The 22,424-nt window shown below is 36.6% G+C and overlaps 1 protein-coding gene across 19 annotated transcripts in view; it reads right to left on the bottom strand.

Annotated features, from left to right (window-relative positions):
• Positions 1-22,424, bottom strand: part of FOXP1 (forkhead box P1) — a 507,886-nt gene that overhangs the window by 83,823 nt on the left and 401,639 nt on the right. For 16 of the 19 annotated variants that reach the window (XM_030568517.1, XM_030568515.1, XM_030568514.1 and 13 more), the window contains 3 exons: positions 9,431-9,568; positions 8,212-8,301; positions 2,358-2,517 (listed from right to left, as the gene is read on the bottom strand). In XM_030568517.1, coding sequence (XP_030424377.1) covers positions 2,358-2,517; positions 8,212-8,301; positions 9,431-9,568 — 388 coding nt within the window. The remainder of the gene's footprint in view (positions 1-2,357; positions 2,518-8,211; positions 8,302-9,430; positions 9,569-22,424) is intronic. The other 3 variants (XM_030568528.1, XM_030568532.1, XM_030568533.1) reach the window with 1 other exon arrangement.

Genomic DNA, 22,424 nt, shown 5'->3' with positions numbered 1-22,424 from the left:
TATGAAAGAAAATGCAGGCACGGGTTTAAAAAATGTATGTTGTGGGGACAGTTGACAGATTACTGTTCATGGAACTCAATTTCACAACCCCAGGTATCACTGGCTCAAAGACAAACCGAGTTGCTCAACCTCTTTTTGTCCTTGTACCTCCATACCCAGGTGACCATGTTCAAGCAAGCAGAAAGTTGATTTAAACCTCATAATGACATCAGTTTTAAGCCATCATCTCTCTCTCTCTGATAACAAAAAAAAAAAAAAAGTGTTGTATTCCAACCTGCCTGAATTCTCAAGTTACTTTTTTTTTTTAAACTGAGTCCCAGTTTCACAAGGGATGGTATCAACACTATAATTCGTTTCCCCACTAGAATAAGACCTCTGAAGCACCTTTGTTTACATTTATGTGAACTCTGGCATGCAGCTAGGCACCCCTTCGGTTTTAAATATGCTCCTTCCTAATGTTGTAGCAACTAATAGTTATACTACACTGCTAACCATATCAATCAATGCCATGACTGCTGAATTACCTACTGGTGTCTCTGATGTGTTACTGCACAGATTACACTTCATGCATCACCACATTCATTTCTTTCACATTACACATGAGCATGTCTTGTCACTGCCCAATTGCCCTCTTTTGGACAGCCTAACTGATGTACTATACAATGAACCTTACTGAGCAAACTTAATAGTATAGGAGCTGTGGGAAAAATTAGAAAGGTTGAAGCTTGAGTCCAGTGGGTGGGTAGGAACAGCTTGCGATGTTTCCAACAATAAATCTGAAGGTGTAATTAATGCACGTTGTAACATTTTGCAAGTACAAATGGCATAGCCTACGTGCCTTTTTTCTGGACTAGTTCCATACTATTCCCCCCCAACCCCGTTGACAAAGATGCGCTAGAGGATGAGTAAATATCAAAGGCCCAATCCCGCAGCCCTCACAGACACAGCCTCCACTGAAATCAGCGGGAGATTCACGTGCATGGCAAGTCCAATGTCAGGCCTCCATTATTTAGGCAGCCAAGGCATAAATGACACATGCAGAATTTAATTTCTTCAAACTGAAGTTAGAAAAGGGAAGGAAGTAAACATGTGGCCCAACCTGGCCAATGAGGATTCCACTACACATAGGTATCTCCCTACGTCCTCTGGCAGCAATGTGTGTATTTTGGGGGGAACGGGGAGATGGGGAGTAGAACTTCTTTCCTCTGTTTAAGTGAATGTATCTAAATATAAATACACTACAGGGCTTAGCAACCGGTAGGAGCCTTGAGGCTGTTAACTGCTTTGAAGAAACTAAATCATTCAACCTGAGCTGACTTGAGAGGTTAAGGTGACTTTAAATTTAACACATTTTGAGGGAATGAGAGAAGGGAAGGGAAGAGAAAACTCTTCAGAAATACCAGCATTTTAAAGACCCACTCCTCAAGCCATGTCAACTTCTAACAGTCTGCCTGCTTAGTAAGAACAGCCTGGGCTGAGGCTGGTCTCAGTGTCTTAGGGCGTGTAACACAGTGAAAATGAAGCAGAGGAGAAATAAACTATAGATTTTTTAACCATTCTCAAAAGTACTGCTAAATAAAAAGGAGCTACTAACACATTTAATGAAATCTTTCATAACCTAAGTACTTCGAAGGAGTACTAATTTACTGCAAAGTCTGTGACTGTGGAAAGATGCAAGGGATCTGATTCTCAATTTATGCCAGAATAATGCTACTAACTTCAGAGGAGTTAATCCTAATTTGCTTCAGTTTGAGAGGAGAATGGAACTATACCAGTTTATACCAGCTGGGGATCTGGTTCACTGTGTTTACTTGCAATTGAATCAAGGATGAGTAAAACAGGTATGGAAAAAACCCGAATAGTCCCACTTTTGCCCATATCTAGAAGTAAAAGGGAATCAAACTCCCAGCGATCGGCAACATTTGGGTCTGAGTTTCCCATGTCTGATTTCCCGTCAGGAAGGACCTGAAGTGCCAAAATAACATATGAAAGGCTATTCTCCAGCTATTCCTAGCCATGACCAAAGTGCCAGCAATCTTGCTAGCAAGCCTATTCTGAACATATCTAGATTTGTAGACCTAGGAGCTTCATATTCAGCTTTCTGGACACTTATGCAAACTCAACCCAAACGCCACTCTGTTTGCCCATTTCCAGGGAGAGCAATCCAACACTTCGGTGTTGTGTTTCCCAGAATAGCTACAAACCTTCTAATGAGCAACCTGCCTGTCAGTTCCTTTCTTATCCGTTACTTTACCAGCCTATGGGAGCTTTTATTCCATTTTAGATTGTATTTGTTATCTCCTCTAAAGCCCCGAGATGGAGGGTTACGGTTGGTGGTTTCCAGACTGCACACATACCTTGAGCAAGAGGCTGCAAAGGCAGGGTAGCCTGGCCAGGCTGGATTGTTAGCAGACCTTGACGCTGCAAAGACAGGAGATGCTGTTGCTGCAGTTGTTGCATCTGTAAGAGCTGCTGCTGAAAGGCCAACTGTTGTGTAGCCACTTGCTGTTGCTGTGGCTGAAAGGGGAAAAAGGCATATTTGTCATTTCAGAACTAAGTATGTATACAAGGTATTTAAATGGCTCCCAGTTTTAAAACGCTTCGCCTGATCATAGTCAGCACCAAGAAAGGACATTGAATGGAGGCTCTGACCACTTCTCATTAAAGATCCCAAGTCATTATTTCAGTAGCAGTGTTAACCACAGGGTTGTGGCCAAATTCCACGTTGGGCAATTACATTCTTCCTACCTAAACTCCCCCTGCATGTCACATGAAATATTTATTCTCCATTTCTTGGTCTAAGTTGTTGTGTTATATTGTGCTACAAAAGTTTCAACCCAGAAGTGGTCGCATTTTGGTGGTGAATAAAGCAACCTGTGTGTAGTCTGAAGCCATTGGTGATGCTTCAGGATGAACAGCGTGACTATAAATGGAAAAATCGCATTGCAAGGTCATATCATACTTAAGAGGAATGAAAAATAATCCTGTGCCATGCTCCGTTTACGCATGCAAGGATTGTCTCAATTATTAAGGCAACTGATTGGGTTAATTTATTGCATTTTCTATACTTGCTCTCTCTTATTCATTAATCAAGTTACAGTACTTTCTCCGGTATATTGAATTGTTCCATGCTATATTTAAGACTTTTACTTTCTGCACTTTGAAATTTTTAATTATTCTCACTATAAAGAAGACAGAGTTGCTGTACTCCACTGGGATTTGAACCTTGAACCTTTGAGGTGTAAAAGAACATGTTGCTTTTCTCACTATTGCGCCCGGAGAAGCTTTTAACTACTCTGTTTATCACTTCTGACATAAATAAATGAGAAAAAAATCAGACCTTTGAAGAAGAAAAACTTCATCTAATATTGTTAATTAGCCATGACAAACGATGAAATAACATTGTAAATCTTTCACAGAAACAGCCACTAGATTTTAATTACATACATTCATAATTTAGCAAACAACATCTTACTTGAATGTGAGTGTTTAATATGTACTGTACTCCAGGCTTCAGAGTTCTTAATTTTGCTTCAGTTTAAGGAACCCTCTAGGTTTTGCTTCCATGCTCATCTTGTATTTTATTTGCTTTGTTCTTAAAAAACCATGAAAGGGTTTGCATTTTGATACATATCTTTTTATTTATTGTACAATGACAGGAGGAAAACTTTTGTTGTGTAAAACATCAATACATCATGCCAGTGTTTAGCAGTTCCTCGTGCTAGCCAAAAACAATTTATGTAGATTTCCTTAGTAATTATCTGAGTGATAGAAAGATAATACAGCGCAGCAGTACAATAAATAGAAGGAAATTATCTAATATCCCTAATCTGCTAGGAATCATATCAAGGTGGAGGTCTTATCCACATTATAGCTAACAATTACGGAAAGAAAATTAACTCTTACAAAACTGCAGGCACAGGCACTCTTACAAAGTGTCCAATCACCACTCCTCACCCCCGGCATTTTAACACCTTACAATCCCTTTAAAGATTCTGAGTCAGATCCTCAGCTGGTGTGTAACAGTGAAATCCACTGAAGTCACTGGAGTGACACTGGTTTACACCAACTGAAGAGCTGGCCCCAGATTTTAAAAAGTCCCTGACAAAATTTAAGGAATCAATTCGCCCCATTCACATATGGAATGCTCCGTTCGGATCACGGGAGAGGCATCAGTGCAGTGATGAGAGAATAGACCCAGTCATGCTCAACTTGACATAAGCTTGGTTTTTAAAAAAGACAACTGGAGAAAGTTTAGAGTAATGGAAGCTATTTTTGCTCTAATCCCCAAATGGCTTATTTTATAGCAAAAACCCAACCAATCTCATATTAGCAACCAATTTCAGACCTACCCTCATACCACTGAGAAAGTTAATTGAGTTCCATTCTGAAAAACAAAATCTACAGTACCAACAACAAAAATTTAAATAAATTAAAATTAAGAGCCAGCATTTTCATTTGTAAAACAGCATGCTCAAAATGATCCAATTGTTTTTCCTATTTCGCAAGTTATCAGATTAATGTAAACCACAATGATCGTGATGTTCACGTTTGAATAATTTTTGGCTCTTCAGATATTCTCATAATAAAAAATGATCAATGTGATCATAGTAAAAAAACAAAACAAAACCGGAGATAAAATATTCCCTGGTTTGGACATGTTGGTTATTTGCCATCTAATGTAAATTAAGATTTTACAACACTTTATTTATATAAATTGACTGATGTCTGTTTGGTTCTCTTCTCAGCTATCCCTAAGAAAAGCTCATGAAAGCTCTCTACATTTGAAAAGCCAGGATATAAAAGTATACAAGGCCCATTGTCCAAGAAAGAATTTAAAAGCAACACACGTTGCCAAACTGTGCTCCCCACCCAGTTACCAAACACAGGATACAAGTCAGTTTGTTTACTTCTCACAATTGAATGCATACAAAAAAGGTCTCAGTGCAGTCCTGTTGTCAGGTCAGTAGTCAGTGTTAAAATGCTGAAATATCCTGATAAAACTTGCATTTTTGATCCCCTCCCATAAGCTTCTGTCAAAGGTCTGTTTTCCTTTCTTAGGATACTCCCTACCGCCTAACATAAACTGTCAAAACTGCTGGAGGACAAACGGCCTTTTAAAAACAATTCTCTTAGCCCAACTTGAATGCACAAAATGGGATTCTTCTGCTACCTTTATTTAAAAATTAATTCTGTCCGCTGCCTCTCAAAGTCAGTTCTGTCAGGTATCAGGGAAGCGGTTTTGTAGACTAGATGAGCTAGTGCTTTAAAAAAAAAAGAAAAGATTGCAGTGAGTTACAGAAAGAGCTCTTGCGATCACTAAGGGGAACTTGCTCTGCATCAAGCTGTAAATTCCCCTTAACACAATGTAAATGAAAAGGTCGCAGAAGTCCTGTGTATTGTCCTGGTTATAGGTCAAATCTCTCTGACTAACAGGATTTTGGTGGTGGGGTTTGTTTGTTTTTGGAGGGTGTGTGTGTGTGTAAACTGATGGTACAATATTATGAGCCACTAACGACTGGGGGATACAGTAAATTAATAGGCTTCTTTCATCTGTCAATGTCCAAGTTCAAACCATGTTAAAATCACAATCACCAGTCCACATCACAAAATTGCTAGCTGTGACTCCATTGTCATTTTTAGCACAAAAAAGGACCACCAATTGCATGCTAATTTAGTAAGAACACCCTCTTTAGCTCAGGAAAATGGAGCTGAAAAACCTGTGGAATGAAATGCATTGTTGAAACAGGCCTCTAACTAACATCATCAGGGGAAAAAATAGCAGTAAAAGCAAGAGTCTTGGACCCTTATTCTCCTATGTCTATTATATTATAATATTCTTCTTAAAACAGGAAGGAGTCTTTTCTTATTGTAACTTTGGATAGTGCAATATCAGAAGTGTGACCACAGTAAATCAGTGTGTTACATATTAAAAGGCCATCACTTTGTCTAACTTCCCTTCTTGCCTTTTAACACAAAGTATTTTTTTCTTTCAACTCCAAGCCATCATCTTTGTGTCAGAGATGCTCTCCTGTCTGACAACAGCAATTTAGAAGCGTTAACTTTTATCGTTCATTCTGCTGTGTAACTTTCCCCTTCAAAATTTCTTTATCTGCCCTCTGAGCTCATCTGAACTTTCATGTTCTCCCAGCATGCAGGCTTGCATTCAAAACTATGTCTAGTAGACCAAATAAGAGGTTAATAAGAAGTGGCAACAGAAAGAAAAAATACAATCCCTGGTAACTGATAAGAATGACAGTGGCAGCCCTTTATTGTTTGTCTTCAAATATAGAGTTAAAGATCTTTAAAAAACTAAATTTTGACGGCTTTGAAAAGAAAGAAGCACAAAATAACAACAGGGGGTTATTGCCTGCCAGCCACAGGGGAGAAGCTCCATAATTCTTATTCTCCCTTTTGAAGGCTGTTAGAAATCTGATTCAAAAAAGCAACAGCAGAAGGAGACAGCCTCTTGAGGCTATAGCCATTTCCTGTGATCATGCATAATGCGCTTCAAAAGTGGGTTTTTACCAATTCTGTTGATCAATTGCACCTCCTTCATATTCCCTCTTTTTTCTGCTGTGTTTACATCTGATGTGACTCAATGACAAGCACTGTCTGAGACTGTGAAACAGACCTGTCATGTTGATTTATGGGCGCATCAAACCAGGACTTGTCCAAACTGAATCTTGCAGTTCATTAATTAGAGAGTTGTGACTTTGAAGTCAGCTTTCAGACTGTGGTTTTTAACATTTGGCTTAATTTATATGCTCTTGAATGTGGATCTCTAAGGAAAAAACTGAAATTCCCTTCTTGTCTTTGAACTTCTTTTGACCGCACAATAATCATTTCTTTGTCCAGAGTGATGCCTGCATCCCAGAGTCATTAACGCACATTGAACTGCCACTGATGAGTAAGCCCTACTGAATTAGAAAAACAGCCAGCAAAACAAAGCTGAGAGCATTCTGCACAGTGATATCTCACAATTACATGCCTTCCCTCCCTGTGCCATTTCCATTTTAATTACTGTTAGTTCTTTAGATTTACATTTTAGACACTTTTTAATCTGTTCCTTTTTTATTAGAGTGGTGCCCATTCGCACATTGTAGTTAAGGTTGCGTCAACGTTTCCACTACAACCCCCCTATTTTCAGTGGTTTATAGCTCAACTGTAAAAATTCACACTGGGTTGAAATGTGCCATGGATGGTACAACTCACCAAATTGGAAAAGAAAAGAAAAAAAATTGGTCGGGCCGTTTTTATTATGTGTACTTCGCGCAGCATGCCTGCCACACCAACAGGAACGCCTCACTGCTAGGAAAGGCATTACACAGCATTTTGTGCCAAGAAGCAGCTTACTAAGAAGTGTCCATCCAGGCACTGATGCCACCAATTACTAAATGTTCATGGCATCAGATCCTGAACATGGATCTACACAGTTTCTCATGTTACTTCAAGGAGGAAATTTGGTTTCTTAAATTTTAAATAATAGTAATAATAATAATAATATCGCTATAAACGATACAAAGTTCTGATTGTGATAGAAGTTTAGAAAAGCAAGTGTATTTAAAGTTCAGACAGATACTTCCGGCCCTAACTTGTCCCATTGTGTCTATGTATTGCAGTGACAACAGATCGATGTCTCCTGCTATTATACACATCACATGGGCTGTAATAGCTAGGCACGATGTGAGGAGCTGAGATGGCCCTTCAGTCTTATCTTTGCATCTCAGATTTTGTTGGTCTGTGACACAACAAATGTTCCTTAAAGGCAGTTCTTGTTCTAAGTTACAACTATGACAAATGTGTAATCTGAGCCTCTGCCTTGATACAGGGAACCTGCACTCAAAACCTCTTGAAGTATTTCCCTGCTTCGAGAGCACAGCATCTTGACTACTGAATCCTTATTTTCACCCAGTGTAAAATAACTCACTTCCAAAAAACTCTCCCCCAAGACACTAGTCAAGATACTTGTTCCAATACTCACACCAAACAGCAAGGTATGATGTTGTGCTATAAAATATGTGGCAGCAAGCAAATGGGAAGCACAAGAAAATAAAAGAGAAAACAGGACAATAACTCTAAAGCTGAAAGCTGAGACCTGATAGAGTCAGCTCAGTTGTGTAATCATTTATAAGCTGAATGACAGTTTAATAGCCACTAGGCAGTCCCCTGGGATCTGTGGTTTGAAAGTAAAATGGGAACTGTCTGTACCTCTTTAGGCTGTTTTCCAGCATGTTGTTGCTGTAAAAGTTGAAGCTGCAACTGTTCCTGTTGTTTCTTATAAAACTCCTGAAGCTGCTGCTATAAAGAAGAGGAAACACAGTAAGTAACAAAGTGGAGGGACAATTCCGTGTCTCTCTTGTTGTAACACACACACTGTGATTTGAAAAACAGCATCCTTTTATCTGTGATGGTCTGACCTTTAGTTTGAAACTCGACAATAAATTCAGTGCACATTGACTATTCTTGGCATTATCATTTGAAAAGTAATCTCCAAAATGAACTGATGAAAAACATACCATTTTCTACACAAACTAATTAAAATAAGGCAAGGAATGACCTTTGATTGTAACAACAAAGCCAAAATGCCCTTGCTGAGAGAGGCTGGTAAATCTCTGTTGTGAAACATATACATGCTTTCTAAATGATAGGGTTTGACCGTATTAAGTTTTGTTCAATACATACATAGGCATCACAGATAATACCCCTCCCCCTCTCCACTTCCCAGATGGATAGTAGATGTACGCAGTTTAGACATCCACTCAGTGAATGAATGACAGAGAGTGACAGTGAGGAAAGAGTACACAAGGTTAGCTTGTAGTGGCCTTTAAAGTCATCATGGAATTAATGAATTAATGTTGTGCAGCACATTAAGATAAGTAAACTTTAAAACCATACTTCATTTGTTGCAAACTTTTAGCTGACACAGGCTCACATGTTGAATTGGGCACCCAGGAAAACTGATACTCCACAATACATTCGTTTGCTGAAATTCAAGGGTTAAAGCTTGCAAACATGCCACGGTGCTGTTGACGGGTTTTCAGAGTCCCTATTGTTCCATATTGGTTTATTAAGTTTTAGAACTGAAAACACCTTTCAACTATATTCTTTGTTTTTTCCAACTAGTCAGAAGGAAGTGATGTGCCAAGGAGGATGCAGGTGTGAGCAATGGCGGCATCTGTAGGATTCTTGTTTCTTAAACATGCATCTTTATGTAGCGATTTGGGAAAGGCTGTTAAGTTTTAGTCCCTGCACTTCCATTTTCAATAGCAATCGCTAGCTTTAAGTACAACAGGGCAATCAGCTCACCCCAGATACAGCTACTATAAGATATGTGCTCCTGTATGTAGGCAGCTTTCACTAAAGGAATATTTAAGGACATTAGTACACCTATAATAGCCATCTTACCAGCTGTAAAAGAAACAATTACCTGTTGAAGCATGAGTGCCTGCTGCTGCTGGAGCAGGACCTGGAGTTGCTGGGGAGTTAGCACTTGTTGCTGGAGGATCTGCTGCATTTGTTGGGGAGTGATAACTTGAGGTGTCATCATAGCCACTGACACTGGGACCTAGAGCATGAACACAGTGGGCATAAGATGTCAGAACACTTTGTAAAAAGTTCTACTACAGTTTATTTTACGTTTTAATATTGAGCATTTATTTTTATCCTGATAATGATTTGTCCATTGCTATGTCTACAGAACTGGTTCAGACACCATCCTGTCTTCTGCTGTATTGCTTACTTCTCATCCTCCGTAGTGGCAAAGTACTAAAAAGTGCAAGAGCTTTTAGAGACCACTGGAGTAAACATGAAAGCACTGATTTTAATTTTCTCCCAGCTACAGTTTTTTTCTCCAAAGCATTATTGCAATGAAAATTATGTCAATATATGAATAAGCTGTCAAGATAGATTTATTTTTAGAAGAAACAGTCAACTCAACAGATACACACAAAAAAGAAAAAACGATCTGGTGTCCCACACTGATGGGATCTAGACCCTTGTAAGACAACAATTTTAAGAAAATGAATGAAAGCTCAGAGATGTGACTAACAGCACCTATGTTCCTATGCAATTTTAACAGAAAGACCCTACTACAATGTCTTTACCATTCCATATTCACCCAGCATACGGATGTCTTCAATTCTTTCATATTATGTGAGATACCATTAAAAGCCGCTTTCCATGACATTTCAGTGACAAACAGCTACAGTGATGAACTTGATAGCATTTCATATTTGCAACTGTTAACACGTTTCTGCACGGGCATCTCTGCAAGGAACCTGTACACTGTATCTGAAAGGATGATGTCTTGTTCAGATAAAACACTGACATTAAAATGACAGGCTGTCTTGGCCAAGGTTACACAAATTGTATTCAAGCGGATACCTAATGACAATGCGATGAATTCTGCAAGCTTTCTAGAATGTAATTTAGCTATTCAAAATAATCACTGCACTTGTATTTAATTTGCAGACTACATGAGAACCATTTTGTCAGTCCCGGTAATGCAAGAAGACTATCTCACTAGAAATAATAAAAAAAGGAAAAAAATAGAAAGAAAAAACAACAATAGAGCAAAAAGACAAAACCATATGACTTTTAACAGTAATATTTAAGCACCTTACTTTTCTTTAGTTTCAAATCAAATATGTGACAGCACAGAACTAAAAGCAGTAAAGGATATACTTTGTTAAAAAGGATCTCTTGTCATCTCATGTATTACAATAAAAGGTAATAACATGTTTTGCACTTTCTCTGCGCACCACTTTTTAAAAATCAGCAGACAATAGCTGATCAGAAGATAAAAGAATTTTTAAAAAAATCTTTCAGAGTAGTAGTAAGCAAGAGAGAAATGCAGTATTAATTTTATGTAACATAATGTCTTAATATGCAGTTTATCTTGACTTTTTCACATGATTTGTCCTGTCATTTGCATAGCAAGCTCTCATTCCTAATTTCACAGTCATTATGCACTGATGTCCTGATTTCTCAGCATCGCTAATTTTGATGAACTAAAAACGGCTCCTGAAGGTCAGATTCACGTACAATGCACATCCTCCAGTGAAGTGGTGCACATGTTATGTGCAAGTCCCAGGAACTGCTTTTAAGACATTTGTTTGAAAAAGTCCAAGAAATGGTTACGTACTTTTGACATCTCATTTATATGGCACTGGAATGTCACCCAGGAGTTCTCAGTATCCCAGAGTTCTTCTGAATGTGCACTATGGTATACATCTGGACAACCCACCATAATATACAACAGTCAGTCACATCTGATAACTATGAAAATAAAGATTTAATTACAGGACAGTTCCTAGTTCCATTGAAGTCCATGGTGAAACTCCTAGTGACTTGGTTAGAACTAGGATTTAGCTGTATGTGTATTTCTATAGTGAACATACTGGACAGCAATTGCACTATAGAAGTGCCATAGCAATTGAGACAGACCCTGAGAAGCCTCAATCATCAGCCAGTAAACTCATTAATTCTGAGTATCCTAATCCATGTGATTTTTAAAATAACTTTTTCAAAGTAGAATTTTTTTTACTTATATTGGGTAGTCACCATGCTAGCTTTTAAGCTTTACTCGTCTTTGTTATTCCATCCCCAAAGAAGCTTACCTTTCCTTGAGGTTTACACTATCTTTTATTGAACTATGACTGAGCAAACAGAGAAGGAAGCATGTTTAAGTATGTTTTCTGTGCTATTCTTGGAAGATATACAATACAAATACTCTTCAATCAGATTTCTGACAACAACCAGGAATACAGACAGGAACAGGGTGGGGTGCTCTAAAACCCTACAAATCAGTGACGAATACTAAGGGCCACATTATTCTGCCCTTGGTTATGGATGGACAACTCCCACTGACTTCCAATGTGCACATGGGTCTAAGGGCAAGATTTGCTCCTATATTTGAGAAGTGTTTGTGTAACTTCCAATGAAGAATTTCTAAACAGAAACTGTTAATACTTTACTAAAACAGAAATGTTTTACAGGTAGCAGAAAACACATATATGACATCTTTCAGACAGCAGGAGCATACTGATGAGCTCAACTTACTTTAATCATCTGAAACCACATTGTCACACCAGCTAGCTCTGTACTGCTAAAGAGGGCTCTGCCTTTAATTTACAAATGTAATAAAAGTTAGATTTACCCAAAGTTTCTGCTCCAGCATATCATGAAAATAACTTATGGAAACCTTTAACAAACATATTCAAATGGACCAGAAACTATTGTGTCAAAGAAAAAAAAGAGCACAGTTTAAGGTCTTTAAATAGTTAAGAATTATGGCCTATATATCCACTCCCTTAACTTCCAACGTCCAACTTTTCCTTGTAGCTAGTCCCTAGTAATACCAGGAATCAAAGGGCATGCAGCACCAGCAATAGCCTATTATAGCCCACACTTTATTACCCATTACTACTGAGGTCATTAGCGGTAAGAGTGATTGTACCGGTCTTAACCTATTGATCATTGTAACTACTATCATTTAATCCCGTGTTGTATGTCTGGAAAGCTGCTAAAGGCACACAAGAGAGAGTGCTTTAGAGTTGAGAAATATAGCCAAAGCTTGGAAATTACACTTTGATTCATAAAATCTAGCCAGTGGTTTAAATCAATAGTATTTAAAACAGTCATGTAAGTTCTTAACTATAGCTCTCTAATATTTATTGATCCCTTTTTGAGTGTATTCAGTCAAAATTAAACTTTATTTTAAGATACTATACAATATACTTTACATTACTTCAGAGAAAAATATTTATTTCTGATATTTTGTGTGATAGTAAGTCATACCTGAACTGGGGGCTATACGTTAATTTTAGATTTCTCTCTCTCAATTGTCAATTTAAATGTGTTGCCAAAAACAAAAACAATTATAATTATAAACCTACACTGGAAATGGCATACCTGTTTAAGCACATGAAAATGAGTTTGTTTTATGAGTTAACAATGAATCACAGAAGGCAGTTTATGAAGAACTAAAATAATTCTGTCTTATTGCCTTCAGGGAGTTGAAGTTCAAATTAAACTACTGGCAGATACATATAGAGAATGCTAACTTACCAAGAACAATAGAAATCACCCTTAATTAGTTGTTTATTTCTATTTTCAGAAGGACACAGTATTGTTATTGTTGTTGGTATATTTAATAGACTGTATGCTGAATTGTTGACTGATAACAATAGGGTGCGGGAGACACCCAGCTGCATGTAAAACTGGCAGTGGAGGTAAAAATACAGCTGCATTTTGGCTTTTGGAACTCTGCTAGTATAGACCTGCTGACATCCTAATATAATCAACGGCAAAAAATGTCTTTAATACTGACAATTGCTTTCAGACTCTTTATATTTCTCTTAAGGCTCTGTTTGCTATTTCTCAGGATTCCACAACAATCCTTTCCACTCTCGGCCATCTCCTCAGCCCTGAAAATACACCATGTTATAGGATGCTTACCAAGAAAAAGAAAAACTTAAAGAACTTGGGCCAAGCTCATCCTCAATGTAACAATGACACATTTGGCACTGTTCTATCTAAATAGGATAGAGTTAAGCGGAAGAAAGTGATTATAATCTATTTTTCCCTTTTCACTTATATTAACATAATTAAATACTAACCAAATATTTTCAGCTAGTTAAAACCTGTATACAGAATAAACCAGCACAGAATGCAATTTCCACATCTCTCATTATTGGAGCTAGTTGTACGATTGTTAACTATCACAGTACATTTAAGAGGTGGACGATTTCTTTAGGTTAAAAAACCCCACAAAACTAAAATCTTTGCCAGCAAAACCTTCATTTCTTGTGACAGTGTGTTAAAATTTGGCACAAATCTAATTATGCCAAGTATCTAGATTTAAGACTGTGTTTCTTTGGATGAAGGCTTTGTTGCCAAAAGTTAAATGGAGCAAAAATATAACTGAACACATAAAAAGAAAGAATGAAGGATAGAGCAGTAATTAAAAAAGTGGACTACATGAAAAATAGAGCTGTATAAATAACCATTAGCTTGAGTGCCTATCATAAGACTAAAATGTGAAAAATACAAAATACAGAAACCTTCAAGGGAAGCAACATAAAAAAATAACTTTGGTGACACCACAAGAGAAGAGACACTGATGTATTGGCAAACACAAAAGCATAATGCCGCAGTCTGTATCTGACGTTTATAAAATAATAAAGTACTGAACACAGTACCCATATTCATCCTGAGCACAAAATATTTCTGACATAATATTTCAGTCTTTAAAACAACAACAACAAAAAAGCTAAACTGCTAGAACTATTCATGCAGAAACTATCATTCTGTATCATTATGAAAAATGGAATTTCACTTTTAGACAACTATTTTGCCACAATACTGTATAATACATTACCTGTCTTCATGTTTATTATATTAATGTAAAACCAGCTAAATAGTCATTAGCATAACAGTGCTCTGTAACACTATAACCCTCTATTTAAAAAGAGAGAGCGAAAAACCCCCTCTTTAAAATTCAATTAACATTTTATTTTTATCATTTAGTTTATTACATTTTATCAAGAGGAGAGATCTTCCTTTGATTTATGTAATGTAGTAATCTCGGCTCTCTTGGAATTCTGCAATATTTCAGAATATCTACTCTATGAAGCCTTCTGTATTCTTCTCTAGTCAAAACAAAACTGGTAAAATTTCATTTTTTTAAACACAGAATGGGACATTAGAAGAACTTCATTTGATCTTATCTACCACTTCTCATGCATACCAGGTTCCCTACTAAGTGCTAGGATAATTGTTTCAGCTATAATAAATACCCATTTAATTTGCATAAAAATATAAAGTTTACATAAATTAAATCCTTTCTACTCTTAACATTTGTCAAATACAGATGAAAGTGAAATGTACACAGTCACTGAATAAGTAGAATGATCTTTTCAACCTCACAATTTTTTTTACATTAAAAAAGTTCTTTCCTCTGATTCACCTACATGACAGAAAAAATTATAACTTAAATATACAATTCAAACCAGTGACGACAGTTTATGATGAATCAATAAAAAGTGTGGCAAATATTTTGTATTTTCCTCCAGAAGTGGATCAACAGCATTATGACAAAACCCAATACCCCCTCCCAACCTATACCGCACCCCAAACACATACCATCAAAATATCCCCAAGCCCATCAAAACCTTTGAAACCTCATCTCCACCCACACATCTTTAATGCACTGAGCAATATATTGGGTTCCTTACATTTGTGTATTAAATCATTAATATATTAAGGGGCACTTAAATAATAATCTGTGATTGAATCAGCAGCACTTAATATGTCAAGAACTTTAAGTGAACTAAGAAAAAAAAACCTATATAGGGGGGCATTGTCTTCCCTATGGCATGTTTAAATGAAAAGAACAAAAATCCCCTTCCCCCCAGAAAAAGAACCAGAATCATTCTGAAAGGTTATGTCTCTTCACTTTAAATCTATTCTTTCCTTAAAGAGTTAAACATGAAACGATCTGTTCTTCTAATTTTGGGCATTAGAGGAGACCTGTACTCTTCAGTTTAAATATTAATAAGCAATTTAAAAAATATATTCAATTTGTTAAACCAATCTACTTAAATTAAATACAAAATAGTCAAATGATGCTATGACAAACTTAACTTCTCTTCGACTTAAACACTCTTTTAGGTGTTGCTACTTTGTTCAGAATTACAGCCTTTAAAATACTTGCAAACTTTATTTGCTTAAAATGTGCAGCTTTTCACACTTATCACAGACACCTTCATCTGCACATCACAGCTAAGCATAACAGTGCAAATTAGATTCTAATGAGAAAACATCAGTTGCTTCTTTGACAATCTTGCTATTCACTGATTTACTTCTAATGAAGACACACTCCAACCAGCAAGCTCTCCCTGTGTTAAAGGTCAAAACACGTTCAAAAAAATGCCTAGCAAAATCAAGGCAAATGGGAAGCCCGTAAAGAAACCTTTTCATAAAGTGGCTTGGCAATTAGAATAATTGTGCAAAAAGCCATCTTCAGTAAAAAGTAAAAGAAATTAAGCTGCCAGTACTGTAACAGGTTAGCTGAAAATCAAAATTTAATGTATTCTCCCTTGTGTCATCTTGTTTTGTCAAGACATCAAATAGAATTGGAAAGTACAAAATAACAAGCCCTTGAGAAATCACAGAAGCCGACCTTTTTGATGTTGTTGGTTTACCTTGTTCTCAGTTATTTGAACAATGATGTTTCAGATTTAAGGGCAAGATAAAGCTTAAAAATTAAAACCTATCAGGTTGTTGTTGTTGGTTGATTTTTCCGCCTCCTAAGTAATACAACATCTTACCTTATCAGTGAAGGTAAAACTACCATAAACCAATGTAGAGAATAGTTAGCAATTATGCATATTTGTTCAATATTTATTCTATTTTTCCAATATTCATTTAGCAAGCAGATACAGTTTCTAACACCGCACTGCACTGGAAAGGTTAAAAATCAAAAAGGGCTGGAGAAGAGCTACTTCCCATTGTTACTTCACTCCAAAATCTCTACACAGCCATTTCAGCCAGTTCTGCAGACGAGGACATAATACATTTTCCCCTCTTTTCTTACAACTGGAGAATAAAGCTGAGCAAGAAAGCACCTTATAAAAACAAGGTAGTACAGGACATTTTAACTGAACCCTGAACTATGGCAAACTCTTCCAGTAATGCAGTTCTGCTTTCAATAAAACAAACAAACTACTTATAACCTGTCAAGCCATTCCCCAAACAATAACAAATTTTGCATATGGTGTCAAGAATTTCTCACAATTTTGCTGTTCAAGCATTGATAATACTATCCCTCGTTTTTTTTTTTACCTACCAAGGAGGAGAGGAAAAAAACATCAATAACTTATCTCACAGGAATAAACATTTTCATAAATTAAGACCAAGCTCTCTCTATTTCTGTCAAGCATACACTTGGCTAAAACTCCTATACAATGATTGTAAGAGAGTTGTCTCAAGCAATCATGTCATGGCTTTGCAGCTCCCCAAACTTTTGGATGGAATAAGCCTCCCCAACCTTTAGACAACCAGAGAATACTGTCCTTTTAAATGTAGCAACACTGTTACAGTTCATATTACACTGAACCAGCCAACTAGTTAGCTTCAGTATATTCAAAATAAATGAACATGGAATACCTAGTATTTTCAAGTACTAGCAATACACAAAAACTGGCCACTTAAAAGGCTGCTTAACAGTTAAATTACATGTCTTTTCTGCATCTTTCAGTGTCCAAGAAACATTTTTAACCTTATCCACAAACCTGTTGCAAGTTTTCTCTTGTTTACATTTACAGTACACTAAGCATCAAAACAACTTCTGTACATGTCAGATTATATTGTCCATCACTACTGAATAATGGGTCCTTTTCAATAATGCCTGTGTGATGTATTATAACTAGCAGATGATGGTCAGTTTGGTTGTTTGATAACTATTTACACTGCAATATTAATTTCAGGATGTTATGGAGAGTTACATTTTCAAAACGTGCACAGGGATCATCGAGACTTAGCTCGTTGTTCTGCATTAACACCAGCATGTATAGGTCTAGAACGCCATGGTTTTTTATTTTATTTTTCATGTCACTTCCACTGTATCCAATACTATTCATGTTTAGTTAAGCTACAGTTGGGATGTCTGGCCAGAGCACGTCCTAGATAGAGCTCATCTATTTTTTTAGAGTAAACAATGACACAGTTTTAAAAACAGGGTAAATAAGCATAGTAAAGTGAACCTTTAAAAAACACTAACTATAGCAAACAAAAAATTTCAAAGCAGCCCTTCCTATCAAAAGCTTTCTGATAATTTATGGTTTACCAACTCAGCAAGGTTACGCAACACTGCATGCCTTTAGATGCATTATTTGAGTCAGTTGAAATTTAATTAAGATCACAGTCTCCAAAATCCCTGTCAAATGAAAATTCACAGAAGACAATACACTATATATCCTCATGCAGATAGTCTCCATTCCATGCTCTGGAATAACATAAGTTAATCCTCGTTTCTATGGTGGCAGACAGAAGTTCACTAATTTTGTTTTCTTTTGACACTTGTGTTGTTTTCTGTTTTATATCACGGGATCATTCCTTTTCGAGAGGGGGAGAGAATTCAGAGCAAATCTGTTTGAATATGGCAGCCGAGGGTTTTTTGACATTCTCACAACTCTACTGTGATGTCATCAAGTTTTCATAAAATTAACCCCTACCTGTGAGAACATCACTTTATGACATCTGTCCATTGGGGAAAATGGGGTGATGGAGACTGACAAAAACATAAACATTGCCTTGAGTCTGGACTGGAAGTTTTTTTTAAATAAATAAGATAAAGGCTATAAATGGCATTCCTTTCTTTCCCATTAATAACCAACTTTTAACAAGGGATTAACCTGCCTGTGTTTTTTACCTTTTCATGTGAGGTGCCCTGAAATCATGAAAGAAGCATGCTGAATTCCAATATGATTCCCCATACTTCTGATACCAATCCATATTTTAGGGGAATGCATTTAGTTTTTACTCAGATTTATCTAGATGCTGCTATTATCCACTGCAAATAAAGGAATATTATTTTTAAAACGAAAATTGCTGGCACTTTACCTTGTCCAAGCATATTTCTATTTGCATTATCTTAATATCTGGTTGCTTATCTCACGGTTTAGAAATGACAGGTGCTAGAAGTCTTTTGTTTGACAGGCTACTACACAAATAACTGTCTTGCTTGAAAGGGCTAATGCACTACTAATGAACAATAAATCAACTTTGATTATAAAGTGTCAGACCAATCAGTTTTCAGTTCAGCTCTATCACATTCTAGGCCAAGTCAGCTACACTGTTTAGTCAGGATTTGGATTTCATTTTTACATCCTTATCAATGAAATTTTTAAGGTAGTCACAGAGTTCATTTAAAGCCCTCTGAAAACGTATTTTCCAATTGATGTGAAGAAAGGAGTTTTAACAGTAGCACCATAGGAGCAATGCTTTTACAACAATTTCCTACATTGCTACTGCTACAATTCACAAAAAGACATAACGTCTACACACAAAGCACAGATACACATACCTTAATATATTTGATCACATACAGGTGTAAACATATAGAGAAACCTCTTCAAACTTGATTCAAAAAGCGTTTAAGATACCTGAAGACTTTGTATAGTAAACATGAGAACTAAGGGCCCAATTCTGCTATTACTTACTACCATGCATAGTGCTCAAATGTATCCATTTATTTCAACGAAACACCTCACAACACTTCCAGGATCCGGCCCTTAAATGCTAGTCATGAAAACTAATTTTGATCCCAATGAAATATAACTTATTGTTTTGTTTTTAAAAAGGTAGACTAGCATGTTTAATTTACATTTTATTAGCTATAAACTTCAATAATTTATTTAGTTAACATTTCAACACTGACAGCTAGAATAAATCCAACTATTTAGTTTCATAAACAGATCTTAGTCACCCATTGAATGATTCACACTTCCTGCTGCCAAACTTGTTTTTGTTAAAAATGAAGAAACTGTCATTTTCAGAATGCTGACATCTATTAAAATAAACACACTGCATTTTTAAGTTATTTTGCTTTTACATTTTCTGAATATGGGAATAATTTGACTTGTTCAGTATTTCCTTAAAACATGCAGGGTTTGAAAGAGTTAATTCCAAAGAGGAAGAGTGTATATGCACTTTGCTCTAAACTTACCACCCACTTCCTAAGGGTTCCCTCCTCCCCACTACCACCAGCCTAGAAGAATCATCTCATTTGCACTGCAGTACTGTATTGCAGGGCTGACACTTAACTTGGCTACATTTAGATCTGTTACACATGTATTTCACTGGAGTTCAAATCACTAGTCAATGTCAAAAAAAAGCTCACTCCCTTAATTTCACATGGCAAATTTACTAGCAAATAAATTCAGCAATCATAGTGCCTGACATTTAAACCTCAGAAAGTATTTGATTCATCTGTGTGGTGGCTTGGGTTTTTTTGTTTTTGTTTTAGCAAACTACAGTCATTTAGTCAGCTAAGATAAAAATAGTCCAGGCAGATATGGAAACAAACTGTCAGAATGAAAAGAGCAAAAACAATCTATTTGTTTACTTATTACATCTGTAATAACCTACAAAAGAAGCAAACAAAATACAATTCCCTTCTTTTACATGTAATTATTTACCAAGTGCTTCAAAAAATTATTGCGCTGGATGAAAATAAAGCACAGCATAAAAGCAGCAATAAAAGTAAAAAACAAAACAAAATAAAATTAAAGACTGCAGAGATATAAACATTCTTTTATTTTTAAAGCTCTGACATATTTCTGAGGAGTTGAGAAACAGGCCTGTGCATTGTAGCTCTCTACCTTTTAACCCCCAGTTTTGTCTGAGCTGATTCTACTTACTGTGCAACTGCCTTAAGGTGATCAACAAAGATTAAAAAAGAATACAAAACTTTAAAATGCAATATGCCTCTTTATGCCTACATCTGCAAAATTAAACGGTCACGCTGTGCGCAAGGAAGATACCAACAAAAAAATCACAAAATCAATCATATTGACAAACCTGACAAGCTCCATTTAGCTGCCACCACAAACAGAGTGCTGGGCCATGAAGCTCTAATAAGCCTTGTTGTACAGTCTTTAGCTTCCTCAGGTTACAGACAGATTGCACGCGCAAGGGTGCTCCTGAGCTGACAAGATGCAAAACTACCCAATCAGCCACGCCCTTCTCCACCAATCACAACCAGCCTCTAAACATAATCAGTTCAAACACCCTTACACAATAGGCCTCCTCTTTTTTACTGCCGGCAGGTGAAATAATGCTTCTGTGAAATAACGCTTTTGTCTCTAAAGCAACTACAGTTAATTGCCGTTAACCCTTTGACCTGACAGTGCATGCGTCTGCTCTCTGAAAAGCATGGCAAATAGCACACATTTACCCTCAATCAAACAGCTGTTAAGAACTATTCTTTAACAAATAATAATAATAACCCCCCCTCATACTTACTGACAAACTGTTCAGGATTATAACCTTTAAGAGCAATCTGTTTTGCAGAGACTAGATGCCACTAAAAAATTCCCGCTAACACAATGGTTCATAACAATCATTTTTAAATTGGATGGAATCAAAGGACCAAACAGCATCAGAGAAAAATGCCCCCCACTTCAAAAACAACCTTTTAAAAACAACTAACTTGTCATGTTAAATGATTTCTACCAAGCTTGAGTAGGTTTGTTCACTAAAGATTATGCATGTTACAATTACGAAAAAAAACAGAAAACAACAAACAACAAAAAGCCCTCCACAAGAAGTTTGTACAAATGATTACTGTGTCTAGCCTACCTTCCCCTCTTTCTTTCATAAACAAAGCAAAGGGAAATTAATCATAGTTCTAGAATGGTAAGATGTTAAAATCTATCAGAAGGCAAGGATGCATCTCTTGTATCATTTAGATCAGTGTTTCACAAATGGGAGTTTTATCTGTCTGTTCTTAAAGCAGCCAAGCAAACATTTCTGAGTTTAGTGGAAGTGAAACACTTTGGGTCTGTGGTACGTTTGTAACACTAGGGTTAGCGGTTTCATGTAACTCAAAACAATCCCTCTTGACATCTCACATATTCAAGCTCAAATAAATACTTTTTTGGCCCTAGTCTTTAATATAAAAACAAATCTTGCTTTTGTGCAGTCTCTAATCTATGGATTGGAACAGTCCCCGCAACCTATTTTACTGGTCTAAAAACCTATAATAAATTACCTGCATCGTCTGTGTCAATATTACTAAGGAAAACGTCAGTCATTGTTTCTAGTATTTTTTATCCTCACAGTTTCTAGATAAGAAATTGGTTAAAAAAGTTAGTTTAGATGCAAGTAACTGAAAACCAGAACCACATTAACAACATCACCATTCACAATCGTACTTTGTTTGCAAGAGTCAATGAATATCAGACAACAGCCCTATTAGCTATGCTGTGAAAGAACCTTGCAAGAAGCAAAGACAAAGGACCCAATTTAGTGACAACTTGTGATCTGATGTTAAATGGGATGTGATACGGATTGCTTTCCACCCTAAAGTGTTTTCATGTCAGATAACAAATTTATTAATGGGATTTTTTTCAGGTCAGAAAAAATCTGACCCAACCCTCTTATGAATGTTTAATAAGGGACTAAGAGCATCTTTTGCATGACCCTAAATCTGCCAGAAAGCCTCCATGAATCAGAAAGATCCTGCCTCTTAAAGGCACACACAAAAATTGAAGGACAGGTCAGCACACAAAATGCATGGAAACGGATGATGTTTATAAATATCACATATGATGAACAGAAAAAAAACACTATGTACAACCACAGAGAATTTAAAAGTAAACACCACCTAGAGATGATGTTTTGGATGAATTAACAAA

Source organism: Gopherus evgoodei, chromosome 7 (genome assembly GCF_007399415.2).
Source record: "Gopherus evgoodei ecotype Sinaloan lineage chromosome 7, rGopEvg1_v1.p, whole genome shotgun sequence".
Classification (NCBI taxonomy): Eukaryota; Metazoa; Chordata; order Testudines; family Testudinidae; genus Gopherus; species Gopherus evgoodei.
Note: the sequence above shows the minus strand (reverse complement) of the source record. Positions and strands in the feature narration are given on the sequence as shown.